Source organism: Bipolaris oryzae (genome assembly GCF_000523455.1).
Source record: "Bipolaris oryzae ATCC 44560 unplaced genomic scaffold scaffold_63, whole genome shotgun sequence".
NCBI classification, from domain to species: Eukaryota; Fungi; Ascomycota; class Dothideomycetes; order Pleosporales; family Pleosporaceae; genus Bipolaris; species Bipolaris oryzae.
In genome coordinates, this window is record NW_006911339.1 from 61758 (window position 1) to 78543 (window position 16786).

The window sequence follows — 16786 nt, forward strand, 5'->3', positions numbered from 1 at the left end:
GTGCATGTATGTGTGTGTGTATGCGTGTGTGCGCGCACACACACACACGCGCGCATACACACCCACAGTAGCTCGGGCTACCGTTGGCCGGAGCGCTGGTTTCCTGGGAGAGGGGCGTTGTTTTGATGATGGTGTGCCACTCGCTGCTCGTCCCGCCATAGACAGGCAGGCCGACAGGGGCCTCGTCAACTAGACAACCCTTGGGCCTAGTGTGGCTTTTGTGGGCTGCCGGCCCTCTTTGTGACTTTGACGACTGTCAACCATCGCTGCTGCGACGACCTTTTTCCTTGCCGTCTCTGCAGCGCGCTGTCTCTGCTGCGCCCGAGCCCATTGCTCCCCTGAGACCTTGCTCCCTCCCAAGTCGCCCTCATTACCGGCCCGCCCACCATCATCCTCACCGCTGTAGCCGGTCCCTTAGACATGTCGGCATAGTCGACCTGGGTGCCCAAGCTTGACGCTTGGAGACGACTTCGGCGCATTTCCAAGACGAGGCCTCGTCTTTGAATTTCTTTTTTTGAACCCATCCCAGATCCAGTAGCTCCTATACTGCTCGAGCTCCCTCCATCGGGCTGGGAGTGCGGACCATGTCGATGCAGCCGCGAACCACGACTAGAACCATGGCCTCCGCCTCCGCCGACGTGCCCGAACGCTCAGGGTCCACCGTGTCGGATGACTCTAGTGGCTCGTCAGGTAAGAAAAAGCACAGCCAGAATCAGCCCCAGCTGTGTCCGTCGATGATGCTAACACCTATCGTCTCCCCCCCCCCCAGAAGACCGCGTACGCAAGTTCCAAAAGACGGGCGAGCAGGGCAGCCGACTGCGCAAGACGAGCGCCTCCAATGCCCTCGGCTCCTCCTCCTCACGTCCTCTCCCCAATCCCAACATGACCACCGCTGCTGGGCGCGGCCGGGCTAGAGTCCCGCTGGGCCCCCGCGAGCGTCCTCACGACTTCTCCAAACAAAGGTAGGTACTCGACGCACGGTTGGCATGGCATCCACCGCCATGCCATAGTGCTGGTATCTTGCCTTGTATCTGCGTAGCCGGCTGACTGACGCGTGTATCGATGCAGGATGACGAGTGCAGCTACTACTACCTCTACACCCTCTTCTGCTGCTGCTCCTGCTGCTTCTGCCCAAGCACGCTCCTCCTCCTTCGTGCCCTCCCTTGGCTGCGAGCCTACCACGCGCGGTCCCCCCTCGAACCCACGCTTCAGCTTCTCCAAGCAGCTGCAGCCCGACTCTGCAAAGGAAGAGGCCCGCGATGGCCCCATTTCCTACGACTTTCTGCCTTCGGTCAACTTTGACGATTTTGCAAATAGCTTATCCTACGAGCCCACCCTGAGCGACTTCCCTGCCCCCGGCTCTTTCACCACCGCCGGTGGTCCTGCTGACAACTCCGCTTCCACCTCTCACCACCACAATAACAACAACAACAGCACCCCTAGCAACAACACCAATAATACAAACACTATCCCCACATTCACTGGCATCCCCACCGAAACACGTTCTGCACGCAGCAGCTCCTTTGCCCGCCGCTTCAGTCAATCAGCAGCTAGAAAAGCCAGCGCTGGCATGTCTGCCTCTAGCTCCAACACGCCCGCGGTGCCCCATCCCCCTAGCAACATGACGATTCGCACACGCCGTCAGAGCCAGTTCTCTTCACAAGCGCCACCCAATCCCGCTGCACGGCCACCGCGAAAGAGCGTTGGCCCTGGAATGATGCCAACGAGCAGCTTCGATCGCGATGACCTGGCCGGTATGCCAACCCTGAATAACATCACTTCTGGCGTACCAAAGCTTGCAAGCACTACGCGGAACGCAAAAGCAAAGTCTCTGCAGCCTCCTTCAAGACAGCAGTCGGGCCATCTAACTGTCTCGTCCATGACCCCAGACCCAAGCTCCATGTCTCAGGTCACCACTCGCTCACCAGGTAGAAGTGGTGCACAACGGTCGCATACACCTTCCTCGTCTGCCAACAAGCGGCAATCCACCGTACCCCACATTTCTGGCTTGGGGGCCAGGACTATCAGCCCCACGGATGCCCGGAGGCTTAGACGACTATCTATAAATCCCAACCAGCCTCCAGGAGGGCCGGTTGGACCCCCCACTCCCCAGGGCGACGCGACCTTTGATGAGCGTGCTTTTAGTCAGTCTCCGGCTATGAGGTTGGGAGGCAGTATGACACCTTCGTCGGCGCGCGCAACACCTGAGCAGAAACGCAAGTCTTATGCTTCTGGCGTTTCGCTCTCGTCTAACTCGAGCTTGAATTCGCTCAAGGTCGGCCCTCCTTCCTCAATACCGCTGCGCTCCAACCCCGCTCCGTCCAGTCTCCGCCTGCCTGCACCAAAGCCGCGAAACCAACAAAATACGGGTGGTGGAGAGCAAGAAGAGGTTCCGCCTGTACCAGCCATCCCGAAAGCTTTTGAGTCACCCAAAGATCCCGAACAAAGCACCTTTGGATTTTCAGCACAGCCATCAAAGTCAGGTGCGACTCAATCAGTGTCTCATGAACCTGTCTCAACACCAGAGGCGCAGTCAACTAGTTCTGGCCAAAACGACGCGCTAGAGTCGCCCTTTTTAAAGTCAAGCACAGGGTCTCTCAGGCACAGGAGAGGATTGACCGTTGGGAATACCCCAGAACCTGACAAGGCGGCCACGGTACAGCAGTCCAGCAAGAAGAACCTGCAGCCAATCAGGCTCCCGCCCCTTAACTTGCTACCCCTAGGCACTCCGTTGAACAATCGTATGTCGTCTCTTCCCACATCCGCAGAAGATACGGATCAGGGCAATGTCACGCCGCCGCCAAAGCGTCAAGTCACGAAGACACCTAGTACGCCCATGACAGCGTCCAAGGCCAGTTTCTTCTCGAGACACAACTACCAAGATGAATACCACAGACACCTGCGCAGCAGTAGCTCTGCATTCAACTTGCGCGCGACCGAGTCACCGCTTGATTCGCAAGCAAACATCAACATGATGCCTGTCCCGACCCTGAACCCAACAAGACAAGCCTCTACCACTCCGTTCTCATCCAACTCGCTACCAAAGGGAAGTGCTGAATTCACTCGTTTGCAGCCACGTAAAAGCGGCGAATACAAGTCTCCAGTCAAGGATGTGGAGATGCAGAGCATGGTTGCAGGTCCACGACCTCTCCAGAAGAAAAATACTTCAGAGTCAGTACAGACATCTACGTCAACAGAGCCTGAAACACCGTCATCTGCTTCTTCTTTGCGGCGCAAATTGAGCTTGAGCGGCTGGAGACGGGCATCGTCCAAAGCCGCAAATCACCCATCTCAATCCGCGCAACTCCGAAAGCCAGGGCCCAAGACCGAAGATGCGAGGCAGCAGCCGCAACCGCCGAAACACAGTGGTATGCCTCCACCCAAGATGCCTGCGTCTGCCAACTGGAATGGCGCCGCCCCTCCAAGTCCATCGCCTGCCCACGCTCGCACTCGACCATCTCTTGACTTCGGACGTCGCAAAGCCTCCAATGCAGCTATTGCGAGTGACACTGAGGCTGAAAAGGCCGCTGCTCGCAAGGCTGCAGGTAATGCTGCAAGCCGTGCTGTCTCTGGAAACACCGACCAAGCTGCTGCTCAGCCGACGCAGAAGTCTTCATCCATCTTGACTCCAATGCAACGGATGCTGGGCACAAAGAGCTCCTCAAACATGCTCAAGGCGCGTAACTTGGACCCCAACCTTGATCGAGATGACCTGTTAGCCGACGAAGAGATGAAGAAGCTTGCTTCCAAGCGCAAGGACTTTGAGCATGCTGCACGCGACGTGGATGAGCTCCGTAAGCGCGCTACGGCCAAGGAACGTGTTACCCCAGCCGATGCCGTGCGTATGGCCAACTTGAACATTTTCGAAAGAGGCGAGATTATCGACTACAAAGAGGTATATTTCTGTGGCACTAAGAATGCTAAGAAGCATGTTGGCGACCTGAACGCCCAAACAGCCAACTTTGGTTACGACGATGACCGTGGCGATTACAACATTGTCCTCGGAGATCATCTGGCTTACCGGTATGAGGTGGTCGATGTTCTAGGCAAGGGCAGTTTCGGTCAGGTTGTACGTTGCGTAGACCACAAGACGGGAGGCCTAGAAGCCATCAAGATTATTCGTAACAAGAAGCGGTTCCACCAGCAAGCGTTGGTTGAGGTTAACATTCTTCAAAAGTTACGCGAATGGGTAAGTGACCACTATCTATGCACACTGAAAGTCACTAACATTCTTCTAGGATCCTGACAACAAGCATAGCATGATCAACTTCACGCAAAGCTTCTACTTCCGCGGCCATCTATGCATCTCTACAGAACTTCTGGGTATGAACCTGTACGAGTTCATCAAAGCACATGAGTTCAAGGGCTTCTCACTACGCCTGATCCGCCGTTTCTGCAAGCAGATGTTGTCCTCTCTTGTTCTTTTGAAAGCCAAGAAGGTCATCCACTGCGACTTGAAACCCGAGAACATTCTGTTGGCCCACCCTCTGCACTCGGAGATTAAAGTTATCGATTTTGGATCCAGTTGCTTTGAATCGGAGAAGGTTTATACCTATATCCAATCTCGCTTCTACCGATCCCCTGAGGTCATTCTGGGCATGAGCTATGGTTTACCCATTGATATGTGGAGTTTGGGCTGCATTCTTGCCGAACTCTACACGGGCTACCCTATCTTCCCAGGAGAGAATGAACAAGAGCAGCTTGCTTGCATTATGGAAGTCTTCGGTCCTCCTGAGAAGCATTTGATCGAGAAGAGTAGTAGGAAGAAGTTATTCTTTGACTCGCTTGGCAAGCCGAGAGTCACGGTATCTTCCAAGGGCCGCAGACGCAGACCAAGCTCCAAGACCCTGCAGCAAGCCCTCAAGTGTGACGACGAAGCCTTCCTGGATTTCATCTCCAGATGCTTGCGGTGGGATCCTGAGCGACGAATGAAGCCTGATGAAGCGTTGCATCACGAGTTCATCACAGGGGTTCGTAAAGCTCCTCAGCAACGTCGAGCTTACAACGTTCCTACAAGCGTCTCCTCTCCTGCAAAGCGCGCGCAAGCCCCGCTGGCGGCCAATGCACGCGCTCGACCACTTCCTGAACCGCCAACGCCTAGCTTCCGGAACGGAACTGCTGCCAGTGCACAGCGCGATATATCAAATAGCCAGTCTCCAGTGAAAGCATCTGCTCCACAACGACGTCACTCTACTAATCAAGGACTTGCGCCTGGTGGCTCTGGCACTAAGCGTGCTGCAAATGGCGCTCCACTCAATACCAACACTACAAGTGGTCTGCCGCGGGCGGCGCAGCGAAGTGTATCGGGCAAGCCTGATCTCGCCTCGGCGGCGGCAATTGCAAGTCTCGTAAGCAAATCTTATTATCGGCACGGGCTTTACAGTGGCTAACAGTCTTGCAGAAATCGCGTTAATTACCTTACGAAACTGGGAAATACTCTCCTTATAGATCAATGACTGTCTCGGTGTTCTCAAGGCGCTTCTCCATTAATTTTTTTTAAAAGGGGTAATCGCCCACTGTTGCTACCAGAAAAAGAGGTTTTTGTGTGACAGTTGTGTGCAGATGTGGTTGCCAAGATTCATGTTTTTCCCATTCAGCGACGTTTATACCCCCCGAAAAAGTCTCAGCCTTGAGCATGTTTTCACCGGTGTATGATGGGCATTTTGGATAGGGATGGTCACGACGGATCCCTGATATGACGAGCATCTTAAGGCGTTTCACAAAGTAGACGTATTTAGCTAGGACTTCTAATAGTACGGGAATTGGTGGTTGATTACTCGCCAACAGTCAAGATTAGTTAATTTCTTGTCCTGCACACTCATTTGCGCGAGAAGGGAGTGGTTCATTACTCGTCATCATGGTTGTCATGAAGATTAATTTGCGTAAGATTACAACTCATTCAGGGGCTCACTGCTACTATGGATAGCACCTGAGGCTAGATTGTCGTGGAGACGTAGATCATCTGGTGATGTCAGCGCGTTATCGATAAGCGCTGTCGCGAATTTGACAATCGGCAGACGATTGCGCCACAGGTTCTGCTCGGCAACCACCCCTCGTTGATACCCCACCATTTGTTTCCTCTGGGTGTGTTATACATCATGCCACGCGATCCGCTCATAGGTCTTGTAGGCAAGCCTTCGTCTGGCAAGTCGACCACTCTAAATAGGTGCGCAAATGCCCCTCCACGCCCCCTCCTCCGTCATGGGACCTTTTCTAAGATTTGTTTTACGGCAGCTTGACAGATGCTACCTCCAAAGTCGGTCGGTAATCGCAAAATGTCAATGTGGGAGACTTGTTAGGCTGATAAGAAGTAGGCAACTTTCCGTAAGTCTTATTTCATGCTACATGGACGCTCTTGTAGCATGATACCCTGACAGACTTGGTTTAGATTCACCACAATCGACCCTCAACGCGCGATCGGATATCTTCAAATATCATGCCCATGCGCTCGTCTCAACGTCTCTGAACGATGCAAACCCAACTATGGATCTTGTAATGAGGGAAGGCGATCAGTGCCCATAGAACTACTTGACGTCGCTGGGCTCGTTCCTGGTGCGCATATGGGCAAAGGTCTGGGAAACAGGTTCTTGGATGACCTGCGACATGCCGATGCGCTAGTGCACGTGGTCGATGTCAGTGGGACGACAGATGCCGAGGGCAAGGCAACAAGAGGGTACGACCCAAGTCAGGATATCGTATGGTTGAGAAGTGAAATCGTGCGATGGATTCAAGGCAATCTAATGGAGAAGTGGGGCAGCATCAAGAGGAGGCATGTGGCTGTCAAGGCGACGGCTGTCGAAACACTGCAAAACCAGTTCTCAGGTTATGGGTCGACATCGAGCGTGGTGGCGCGCTGTCTCGACCGGCTTGCTCTAAAAGAGCCTCTTCAGGACTGGTCTGACGAAACTATTGAGCGTGTGGTGAACGCTTTTACCGACGAAAAGTTCCCCACGGTCATCGCCCTCAACAAAATCGACCACCCGGATGCCGATAAGAACATTGCAAAAATCGCAAAGGTGCAAGACCCGAAAAGCATAGTCCTCTGCAGCGCAATATCAGAGGTCTTCTTAAGGAAGTTGGCGAAACAGGGCTTTGTCAAATATACAGAGGGCAGCGAGTTTGTCGATACAAGAGAAGATTTGATTGAGCAAGGTGATCCGGACGGTGGCGGATTGAAGGAACTTGACGAGAAACTCAAGACGCGAATCGAAAATCTCAAAGACATGGTTCTATATCGCTTTGGCAGCACGGGTGTTGTGCAAGTGCTATCGAGAGCAGCTGAGCTACTTGGATTGGTTCCCGTTTTCCCTGTCAGGAATATCCACACATACACGAGTGGATCAGCGAGTTCGACGGCGGTGTTCCGCGACTGTGTGTTGGTCAAGAAGGGAAGCACGGTGGGTGATGTGTACAGGAAGGTCATGGGCGATGCACCCATGGCCTACGTAGAAACTGAGGGCGGGAGGAGAGTTGCAGAGGACGATATTGTCGCCGTGGGGAAGAATGATGTGAGTTTCTTCAACTTCTTTCACGCTAGGCATCCCTGTGGTGGTGTACTGACATACAATAGATTCTCAGCTTCAAAGTTGGACGCGCATAGTCAAGCTGCTTTCGATAGTCACTAGGGGCATGAATACTTTTTTTTCCGGTGAGTATAGCTGCACGCCCAGCAAATAGCTGTGGCTCTTGGTTATCGCCTTGCAGTAGTGGTTAGGCAATCGCACGATCGATTCTCCAAACTTAGGTCCATGTGCGTTGGCCTGCGCGATTTCCTGGTGATGACTTGTCTTTGCGGTCTCCATAGCAGTGCATATGTATGTGCCTGGCCATGGTGCAGTGTATATGCGGTTCCTGATCTGCAACCTTAGCCTACTGCAACAGCAGCTGCAGCAGCTGCACTAGCGTCGGCGAATAGACGGAGACGAAATAATAGCCACGCCAAGGCTGATTGCAGCATCTAGTACGATAAGATTCACAGTCTGTAGTGTGTGCCCATCGAAAGAGGCAAAGAAGGGCCGCCGTCGAATACGCATGCAGCATGTCACTCTTTGCTCACCTCATGGATTTAGCCGTGCTTCCCACCCCCTCCTGGAACGGCGCAATCGCCGATTTCCGTGGAGAACGGGTATGCAGGGCTCACACGGCCTAGCGTGGTCGACTTGAAAACTAGTAGGCGGCCGTCGGCCAGCCGCGCTACCTCCACTTGTAGTAGAACCACTGAATCCGTGTGTGAATTGATTGCTAATGTCTCCCCCCAAGGTGGCGCCCACGCAACGAGATTGCGGGGAGTATTCGGAGCGAGAAATTCTCTTGATGAGCAATTACTGAGCATCGCGTGCTTCTGTCTAGTTCTAGACGGCCCCTCTCCCAACCCTCCCTTTCACCCATTAGGTGCTCGCTCGCTGCCCGCGGCCGAAAGGGCAAATATAATGCTTGTTTGCTCTCACGCCACATTCGCCCTTTTTGCACCACTTTCTGCTACATGCTGTGTCTTATAGCTGTAGCGCCCTGACTGACCTCGTTAGTTTGAACGTCCTAGTCGGTACAGGGTTCTTCCCTTGAACTCAAAAAAAATACCAGTCTGGAAGCCTTAGGTCCCTTACTTCCGAAATCCTCCACCGAAGCCGGGCTGGCATTTCCTTTCGTCCACACGCGACCTCTTAATCACGCCATCTCTCTATTCTCCCAGCCCTCTTGTTCTCTAGGTTCTCTCTCTCTCTCTCTCTCTCTCTTGTTATGAATCCGGTATAGGCTTCTTGCTTTTTTAGCTTGTATCTGGGGTAAACGCTTTCGTGGCAATAATCGTTTTAGGGGTCCACTTCGTCCAGCCTTGTTAGAGCCTCCGACGTCAACCTCCGAATTTAGGACCTGCCTTTTGACCACCAACTTCCAAAAGTACAACCTCGAGAACTCCTTTACCCACACAATACCGACAAAATGCTTCCACAACTACCAAAATTGAGTGACTACGAGGTCTCGGCTCGGAATGGCTTCTTGCCTGATGAGGTACCGCTCGACATCTTACCCGATCGCTACTACCAACCTTGGGAGACCGTCGTACGCAACTTCCAGAGCTTGATACTCGCCAAGCGACTCCGCCGGATAGTGGATGCGCTACCTGTTCTCGAGACTGACCTTCTTCTCACTGAAGCCGAATGGCGGCGAGCATATTCTATTCTTAGCTTCATTGCGCATGGATACATTTGGGGAGGTGACAAGCCGGCCGATGTAAGTTTTGGCAGTCTCAATGTTACAAAAGTTGCGCACAACTAATAGAAATACATAGATTGTACCTCCATCCATTTCGATACCGTTTCTCCAAACATGCAAGCATCTAGAGCTACCACCAGTCGCTACTTTTGCAGCCGTCTGTCTGTGGAACTGGCGGCCACTGTTCGATGGTGAGCCTACAGACACTCTGGACAATCTTGCGACACAGATGACCTTTACCGGTTCGCTGGACGAATCATGGTTCTATCTCGTCTCAGTGGCAATTGAAGCCAGAGCCGGCCCAATCATTCCGATGATGATTGAAGCTATTGCAGCAGCTAGACGCAACGACAGCGACACTGTGGCAGAGTGCCTGAGGTCATTTTCAGAAAGGCTAGACGAAATTGGCTCACTTCTCGAGCGCATGTACGAAAGTTGCGATCCTCACGTATTCTATCACCGAATCCGACCGTTCCTCGCAGGAAGCAAGAACATGGGAGATGCCGGACTTCCAAACGGAGTCATGTTCGACGACGGTACTGGTCAACAGCCCTATGTGCAGTTCAGTGGTGGCAGTAATGCGCAAAGCTCCATCATCCAGTTCTTCGATGTAGTCCTCGGCGTCGAGCACCGGCCCACTGGCGAGAAGCGAACAGAGCCAGGGAGCCCAGCCCCAGTCGGACCGTCTCATGGCTTCATCCAAGACATGCGCAACTACATGCCCGGCCCCCATCGCAGATTCCTCGAGCACATGGAGAGCATCGCCAACATCCGCGAATACGTCACATCGAACCGGAGAAACCGTGCTTTAACGACAGCGTACGATGCGTGCTTGGCTATGCTGCGGACTCTACGGGACAAGCACATCCAGCTCGTGTCTCGCTACATCATTATCAAGTCTCGCGAGTCGCGATCGCATTCTCGGTCTCTGTCGCCCAAACAAGCGACGACTCAGCGCGTCAATCTTGCTAATACCATGGCTCGGACTGGTAGCAAGAAACTTCGCGGTACAGGCGGTACGGCTCTGATTCCATTTCTCAAGCAAGCAAGAGATGAGACTGGTGAGCCGGCAATCGATGCCTGGGCTAAGCGACTGCTCAACAATGGGCCGGCGGAGTTTGGCACGCCGTCTGGTGGTGCTTTCGATGGCGTTGTACGGCTGGGCAAGGTGGCAGAAGGGTTTGGTGGAGAGGTCGAGGTCGTGGGTCTTGCTGGGACGTGGAGTGTTGATGATAGTGAAGGAGGTATCTGCCATTGGTAAATGATGATGGGTGGGGGATAAGACAATGATGATCCTGTCAAAAACAAAAAGCTTTTTTTCTCTCTCTTCTAGCGTTTGTTTGAGGGGTTCTTGGGGCTTGTGGAATCAGCCTTGGGGATATTGATATCCAATTCAACTTCTTAGTTATTTGCGAGACAGAGCAATAATAAATATATTAACATCTTAAGCCGTTACTGTTCTTTTTGTTTGCTATCCTTGTCACCTACAAAACCTTGATCTGGGAACATACACTTTTGCCCAACCTTTGGAATTAACTGCGAAATCAACATCTTAACGCCTATCGTGATGGTGTGTGTATGTGCACTAGAAGAGAGAGAGAGAGTGTGTGTGTGTGTGTGTGTTACAAACCTGCAAGCTGATTACAAGCATCACCACCCTATTGCATCACACCCTCATCCTCCGCAGTACCACGAATTTACACCCCAGAAAATTTCTCAAGGGATGCCACATGTCTCTCTCTCGCTCCCCCTCCCCACTCCGGCAGGGTAAGTGCCACTGTCGTCAGAGCTGTTGCTGCTGCTGCTGCAGGGTGCCTTTTTTTTGCAGGGCGCGTGGGTTGGCGATTTGCGATCGTATTGCAAGTGGGGGGCTGTGACGTCATACTTCACATGCGGGCCCCTTCGTCGCGGTCTTTGCAAACAAGTGGAAGGAGGGGGGGATATATAAAGCCCTTCAGCCTGGAAGATACGTAGGATATATACCTTAGTTGCAAAATCAAAAAAAAACATAACTCTTGAACGCTTTTCAAACCTACCATCACCTGAGAAAGATCAAGTAAATCATGTCGACCAACGAAACTTCAACCGGCCAGTCCTACCTGGACAAGGCTGTAGGCGCCGTTCAGAGCGGTATTGGGTCGCTGACTGGTAACACTGCGGACAAGGTAAGTTCATCCCCATCCAACTTACTCTGCACACAGAAGAGAAAAAAACTCTACCCTCCAATCCTAACACATGCATCCTAGACCCAAGGCGAAGCCCGCAAAGACCTCGCAGACTCAAAACACAACCTCTCGCACACAGCTGCAAAAGCCGGCCCCTTCACCGCCACCCCCGAAGGCGGCATCGCCCAAGACTCACCCGACCGCACCAGCGGCGCCTGGAACCAAAACGTCGGCGCCGCCAAAGAAGCGCTTGGCGGGTTCCTCGGCGCAGAGGGGCTCAAGCAAGAAGGCATTCGCCAGAATAAAGAGGGCAAAGGACAGGAAGCTGCAGGTCAGGTTAATGATCTCGGAAAGGGAATTGGGGATCGTGTGGGGGGCAATATTGGGGCTGCGGTTGCGGGATTGACGGGGAATGAGGCGCAGAAGGAGGAGGCGAGACGGCAGCACGATGAGGGCAAGGCGAGGCAGAGAGGGGTCGAGGCGGATTTGCAGAAGCAGGCCGAGGCGGAGCGGGCGTGAGGAGCGGCGAGGCTTAGGAGTTTGAGATTTATTTTTATACCCTGGAGAGATGTGTTTGAATATACCCCCCCTGATTGAATTCTGTTTTTTTGTTTGAGTGTCGATTTGAGGTGTGGTGATTTTTTTTGGTGCTGTTCAAGGCTTCTCGTGGGGGTATATGTATAGTCTGCAGATTTCGCGTTTTGGTTGCGTTGTATTTGGCTGTACGGCTGGAAAACACGTACTACGATGTTTACCGATTTTATCGTGTAGCCCTTTCTCAGATCGTTGTGCATGCGAGGTCTGTGGATAAGGCGGAGCTCTCGTACTTTGATCGCATTGTAGGTTGACTATACGGTTGGGAAGTACGTGTCATGCTTGTTAGTCTGATCGTGCAGCTCTTTTCTAGCAGCTCTTGGTGTGTGTGTGAATGCTGTAGATGAGGCGGAGTCTTCGCAGTTCGGTCGCATCGTATTTGGTTATACGACTAGAAAACAGGTACAACGATATTTACCAATCTTATTATATAGCCCTTTCCAAGCACCTCATAGTGCGTATGAAGTATAGAAACGCGGCAGAAGCTTCGCATCTCGGTCGCATTGTAGCTGACTATACGACTAGAAAAAATACGTGTCATGCGTTTGATCTTATCGTTCGGCCTTTCCCAGTAAATCATCGTCTCGATAATAAATTGCAGGTCAGATTCAATTACCAGCAAGCTTTGGGAGAAGATTGACAATGCGCCAAGACAGTCCGGCTGTGATGTTTTGCTCATGCAGCATGCTTGCATCGGTACATATAGTTAGTATGTCAATGACGAACAGGGTGATCATTCAAGGCATGAGAAAAAACCAGCCACAACCACGTTACGCCTTGGAATTCAAAACCTGGCGGCGGCTGCCCCCAAGACATTTGCCGAGCAGCCCGAGATTTCCCCAGAGTTTTTCTAGCCACAGACCCACTATGAATACATAGAACGACACTGCCACATGTTGAGGCGTTGGACATGACGATTAGTTGGCCATGGGAAATGAGATCGACAAGCAAACGTTGTCATAGGCGCTTGCGTATCTACTGTGGCGCGTGCACGGTTGTGGCTTGTGCATGATTGTGGCTCGCGAATTCGCATGAGTGTGGCTTAGCGAGTCAAGTTAGTAAGAGTTTTTTTTGATGCGTATGACAACGGAAGAGCTTCGGGATGACGCCGGGGATACTAGTTGTTAATATGCGGATAAGCGGTTCTGGATTCGTCCGTGGTGAGGGTTACTATGCATGCGGCTTTTTGTGCTTACTGTACATACCCAAGTCGCTGGGTGTTTGTGCAAGTAAGTAGAAGTGCGCCTACTGTTTGCCGTGCTCTCCGTTTTCAGCATGGCATGCGTCACTCAGGAGAGAGCGGCTCTTCCAAGTGAGCCCTGAGAGTGTGGAAGCGCTGTGGTGGGCCAGCCTTGGGATGGCTTGGAACCTTGGTCTGGAATCGGATGTGTCGGACGTATGACGCCAGCCACAGTGGTGGGCGCGTGTGTTGGTTGTGGCGCCAAAAACCGGCGGCGGGTGCACGGCATCAGTCATATCCCTGCCACCCTCATCTGTTACGTCATGCTTGTGTGGTCATGGGCCTCCTCCCATCAGTCTTCCATAAATACTCCGTTGCATGCCACTATTGCTTGCGCATTCTACCACACCCTCAAGTTACATCCAAGTTACTTGTACAGCCCTTGAACACCACCAAACAACCACTTCTTCTTACCGAGAAACCCACCAACAACCACTACCATGCCTTTCACCGCTAGGTATGTTCAGCCTTAGCCACTGCGCGCTCTCTCCGTTTCTTCTGGAAACACAATGCTAACTAGACACCAGCGACATTTGCAAGATCCTTCTTGCCATCATCCTCCCACCTGTCGGTGTCTTCCTTGAGCGCGGCTGCGGCGCCGACTTCCTCATCAACATCCTGTTGACCATCCTGGGTTACATTCCGGTGAGTTCCGCTGACCCAATACATTAGCCGATTGCAATGCAGCTAACGGAGTCAACCCAGGGTATCATCCACGCCCTCTACATTATATTCAAATTCTAGCCGGGCCGCGGACGAATGTTTACGACGCCGCATTAACGGTTATGACTTTGTTGTCAAATCATCACGATACCCATCTTTTCCTCTTTTGTTTAGCACCACCACTACCACTACCACCAAAGTCTCAGCCACCTCCGCTCGGCTTGTAAATATCTTTCGATGCATCCATGCTGGGACCTCCTACTCGACATGGAGTTAGTCGGATGACGCGGACCGAGATGGCAGCGCACCGGTTGGGCTTTGAGCATACAATAATGACCTGCTTTCTATCACGGCACCCTTTATTTCCTGGGTTACTTTTTGGTTTGCTTATGGTGCATCCAGGAGCATTCCGAGGAGCGTAGCATAATAGGAATTTAATTGGGCTCTTTACAAACTTTGCATGTGCTGTATTGATTTTGTATGTGAATCGTGACTGAATGGATCATTGCAGTATTTAACGTTGCAACTAAAGTATGGCCCACATCTAGAATTGGTCAACACTCGTGACAACAGGTGTTTGCGCAGTGTAAACTAATTATTTACCTCCAACACATTGCTTTTTTTTAAAGCCCGATGACTATCATTCAATAATTGACGGCCAAATGTCACGCGTACAAATTGACTCCTCTGCGTATGGCTAGTCTTGCGGGCGGAGCACGATGCTTGGCACGTGCCACTCGTTCTTTCCAAGGTTACGTGTTGTGCAGCATCACCAATACTACCACCACCACCCATGGCCATGACACCTTGCCCATTTCGAACCTATGTATTCCCTTCAGCGATCGACGTCTTACTCGCAGCATTCCTATCCCCCGAAGCGCAAGCCGCGATATAAATGCCGCCCGATATGAGCTATCTCACTGCTACCCTTACTCATGCAGAAATCAACCTTATCAGCAATCCAAACAAACCGAGCTATGAGACGATTCGCGACTTAGACGTAGCTTCCCAATCGATACGAGGCAATGCAGACCAGTTTGAGGAATCACTGAGGATCAAGAACACGCTCGATGCATTCGCACGTAGAGCTGCCGTCGAGCCGAGTCTGGAAGTGCTCGCGGCCATTCTGAGCTGCGAGTACAAACTCTGGAAGATGAATGAGGGCATACCAATGCGATTGAAGCCTTTTTTATCGCATTGGATTGAATCGCTTATGGTCATTGATGGGGAACTCGCTGCGCTGCAACTGTACACGGACACGGATAGTCACATGAAGAATACGGTCACGACGGATGAGATTTTGCGTATCAGAGCAAGATGTATCAAAGGTTTGCTGGTGGACAAGCCACTACCTCCAAAGGAACCAACCTGGCGCGCATACCAGCGAATGCTCGAGAATGAGGTTGCGCTGCCAGACTTCGACATCGTACCATATATGCAGATGCTTGTGGAGACACAGATCTGGGACAGGTTACCGGATGCGCAGGCACAAACTGTGGAAAACCATGCGCAGAATAGGACGGAAAAGAATGGATTGCGCAAGGCCAAGGCACAGGGAGTCAATGGCTCGGAGTCTTGGGAAGGGGGTATGCTGCGAAAGCTCAGGGATGCACCCGACGTAGCCGCCGATGAACTTGCACGTCTCCCTCTTGAAATTTCGTCGCTCGATTTTCTTACCAGACTCCTTGTCGATGATACCTTCAAGCAGTTCGATGTCGACGGTCCGAACATCATCCTCCGGTTCATACAGCACGCATTGCGGCTCGTAGAGGCGATGGAGGCGCCTCCGCCGACTTCGGAGCTGACGACAAACGGTATACCAATCGTCGAATACGGAAAGGAAGCGCAGACCCGTGCTGTCAGCATCCTGTTGTTGTTCATCAAAAATTCTATGAGCAAGGGCAAGTTGGATGCTGGAATGCTCATCTTTGAGATTCAGGAGATATGCATCAGGTACCTGTGGATGAAGGAGGTACGCGAGTTCCGGGCTTGGATAGAGCAAGGGCCTTGGGATGATTGAAAGATGTGTGATACGAAATCGGTTGACAAGAAGATCGAAACAGGACAAACTAGAGCTACGACTTGGTACATCGCTCGTATTGTTGGCTATCATGCTAAGAAGGCGGTGTGTTGAAACAGTGTATCACAACGTTTGCTACGTGGTGAAGCTGCTACGAGAGTACGAGAGTCTCGCAAACGTCTATGGAAATTGCAGTGTTCTTCCAGAAAACGCAGAGTTAATCCGCATATCTTCTCTGTCATCATTGACGCGGATAGCGAAACGCCAGAGCAGGCCATGACACGGCATTACAGAATCCAGAAACTGTGGCTTGCTGCATGATATCTCACCGCTGTACTTGTCGAAGCTGCCATCGTCAACCTTGCTCACATGGAAGAGTGCTTTCCGGAGTATGAGTGACACGTTGAAACCGTGTTGTTGCCATATTCGGGGGGTGGCTTTGAATGTTTCGGAAATAATTGGGGTTGGCAGTCACTGTTCCGCGAAAAAGCAAACTACGCTAGTCCACGACCGAGTCCAAACTTTAGAGTTTCAACCCTCATCACTGAAACAACCATTAACTTTATTGCAGCGCCGGCTCCGCAGCCAACCGTTCAGCACCGGAAGACCCTGAGTAGGTGTTGCTTCTTGCGGGATATTATCATCTTGGCTTTGTCAGTGTATACTCTTGGGGCTTTTGAACGGACCTTGGAAGACCGGATATTCTTACGATACAGTAACTGGACCTCAAGAGGAAGGCTGTATACATCGAAACTTCGTTCCGGCATATGTGTTTGAATCGCCAAGTCTGGTACAAAACAGGCCTGGGGTGATACGAATATGCGGATTATGCTTCTCAGATGCCAAACATCAATGCATTCGGTACCGAGGTAACACGACTACCTCTGATCGTCT

General features: G+C 52.0%; 6 protein-coding genes across 6 annotated transcripts; all 6 read left to right on the forward strand.

Annotated features, from left to right (window-relative positions):
* Positions 1-617: 617 nt before the first annotated feature.
* Positions 618-5413, forward strand: COCMIDRAFT_5219 (uncharacterized protein; the record flags this gene model as incomplete). Its single annotated transcript, XM_007689673.1, has 5 exons — positions 618-690; positions 770-962; positions 1069-4189; positions 4239-5348; positions 5402-5413. The coding sequence occupies 5 exons, from the start codon at positions 618-620 to the stop codon at positions 5411-5413; spliced, it is 4509 nt and encodes a 1502-aa protein (XP_007687863.1).
* Positions 5414-6098: 685 nt separating this feature from the next.
* Positions 6099-7600, forward strand: COCMIDRAFT_95062 (uncharacterized protein; the record flags this gene model as incomplete). The annotated part of the gene is made up of 4 exons (XM_007689707.1): positions 6099-6166; positions 6235-6264; positions 6389-7508; positions 7571-7600. The coding sequence occupies 4 exons, from the start codon at positions 6099-6101 to the stop codon at positions 7598-7600; spliced, it is 1248 nt and encodes a 415-aa protein (XP_007687897.1).
* Positions 7601-8937: 1337 nt separating this feature from the next.
* COCMIDRAFT_95092 (uncharacterized protein) lies at positions 8938-10471 on the forward strand (the record flags this gene model as incomplete). The annotated part of the gene is made up of 2 exons (XM_007689708.1): positions 8938-9228; positions 9287-10471. 2 exons carry the CDS (start codon positions 8938-8940, stop codon positions 10469-10471), a joined length of 1476 nt encoding a protein of 491 aa, XP_007687898.1.
* An 802-nt stretch (positions 10472-11273) lies between these two features.
* On the forward strand, positions 11274-11894 carry COCMIDRAFT_95061 (uncharacterized protein; the record flags this gene model as incomplete). Its single annotated transcript, XM_007689709.1, has 2 exons — positions 11274-11375; positions 11457-11894. The coding sequence occupies 2 exons, from the start codon at positions 11274-11276 to the stop codon at positions 11892-11894; spliced, it is 540 nt and encodes a 179-aa protein (XP_007687899.1).
* Positions 11895-13649: 1755 nt separating this feature from the next.
* Positions 13650-13953, forward strand: COCMIDRAFT_5223 (uncharacterized protein; the record flags this gene model as incomplete). Its single annotated transcript, XM_007689674.1, has 3 exons — positions 13650-13666; positions 13737-13854; positions 13915-13953. 3 exons carry the CDS (start codon positions 13650-13652, stop codon positions 13951-13953), a joined length of 174 nt encoding a protein of 57 aa, XP_007687864.1.
* Positions 13954-14779: 826 nt separating this feature from the next.
* Positions 14780-15892, forward strand: COCMIDRAFT_26248 (uncharacterized protein; the record flags this gene model as incomplete). The annotated part of the gene is made up of 1 exon (XM_007689680.1): positions 14780-15892. The coding sequence occupies one exon, from the start codon at positions 14780-14782 to the stop codon at positions 15890-15892; it is 1113 nt and encodes a 370-aa protein (XP_007687870.1).
* Between the last annotated feature and the right edge of the window lie 894 nt (positions 15893-16786).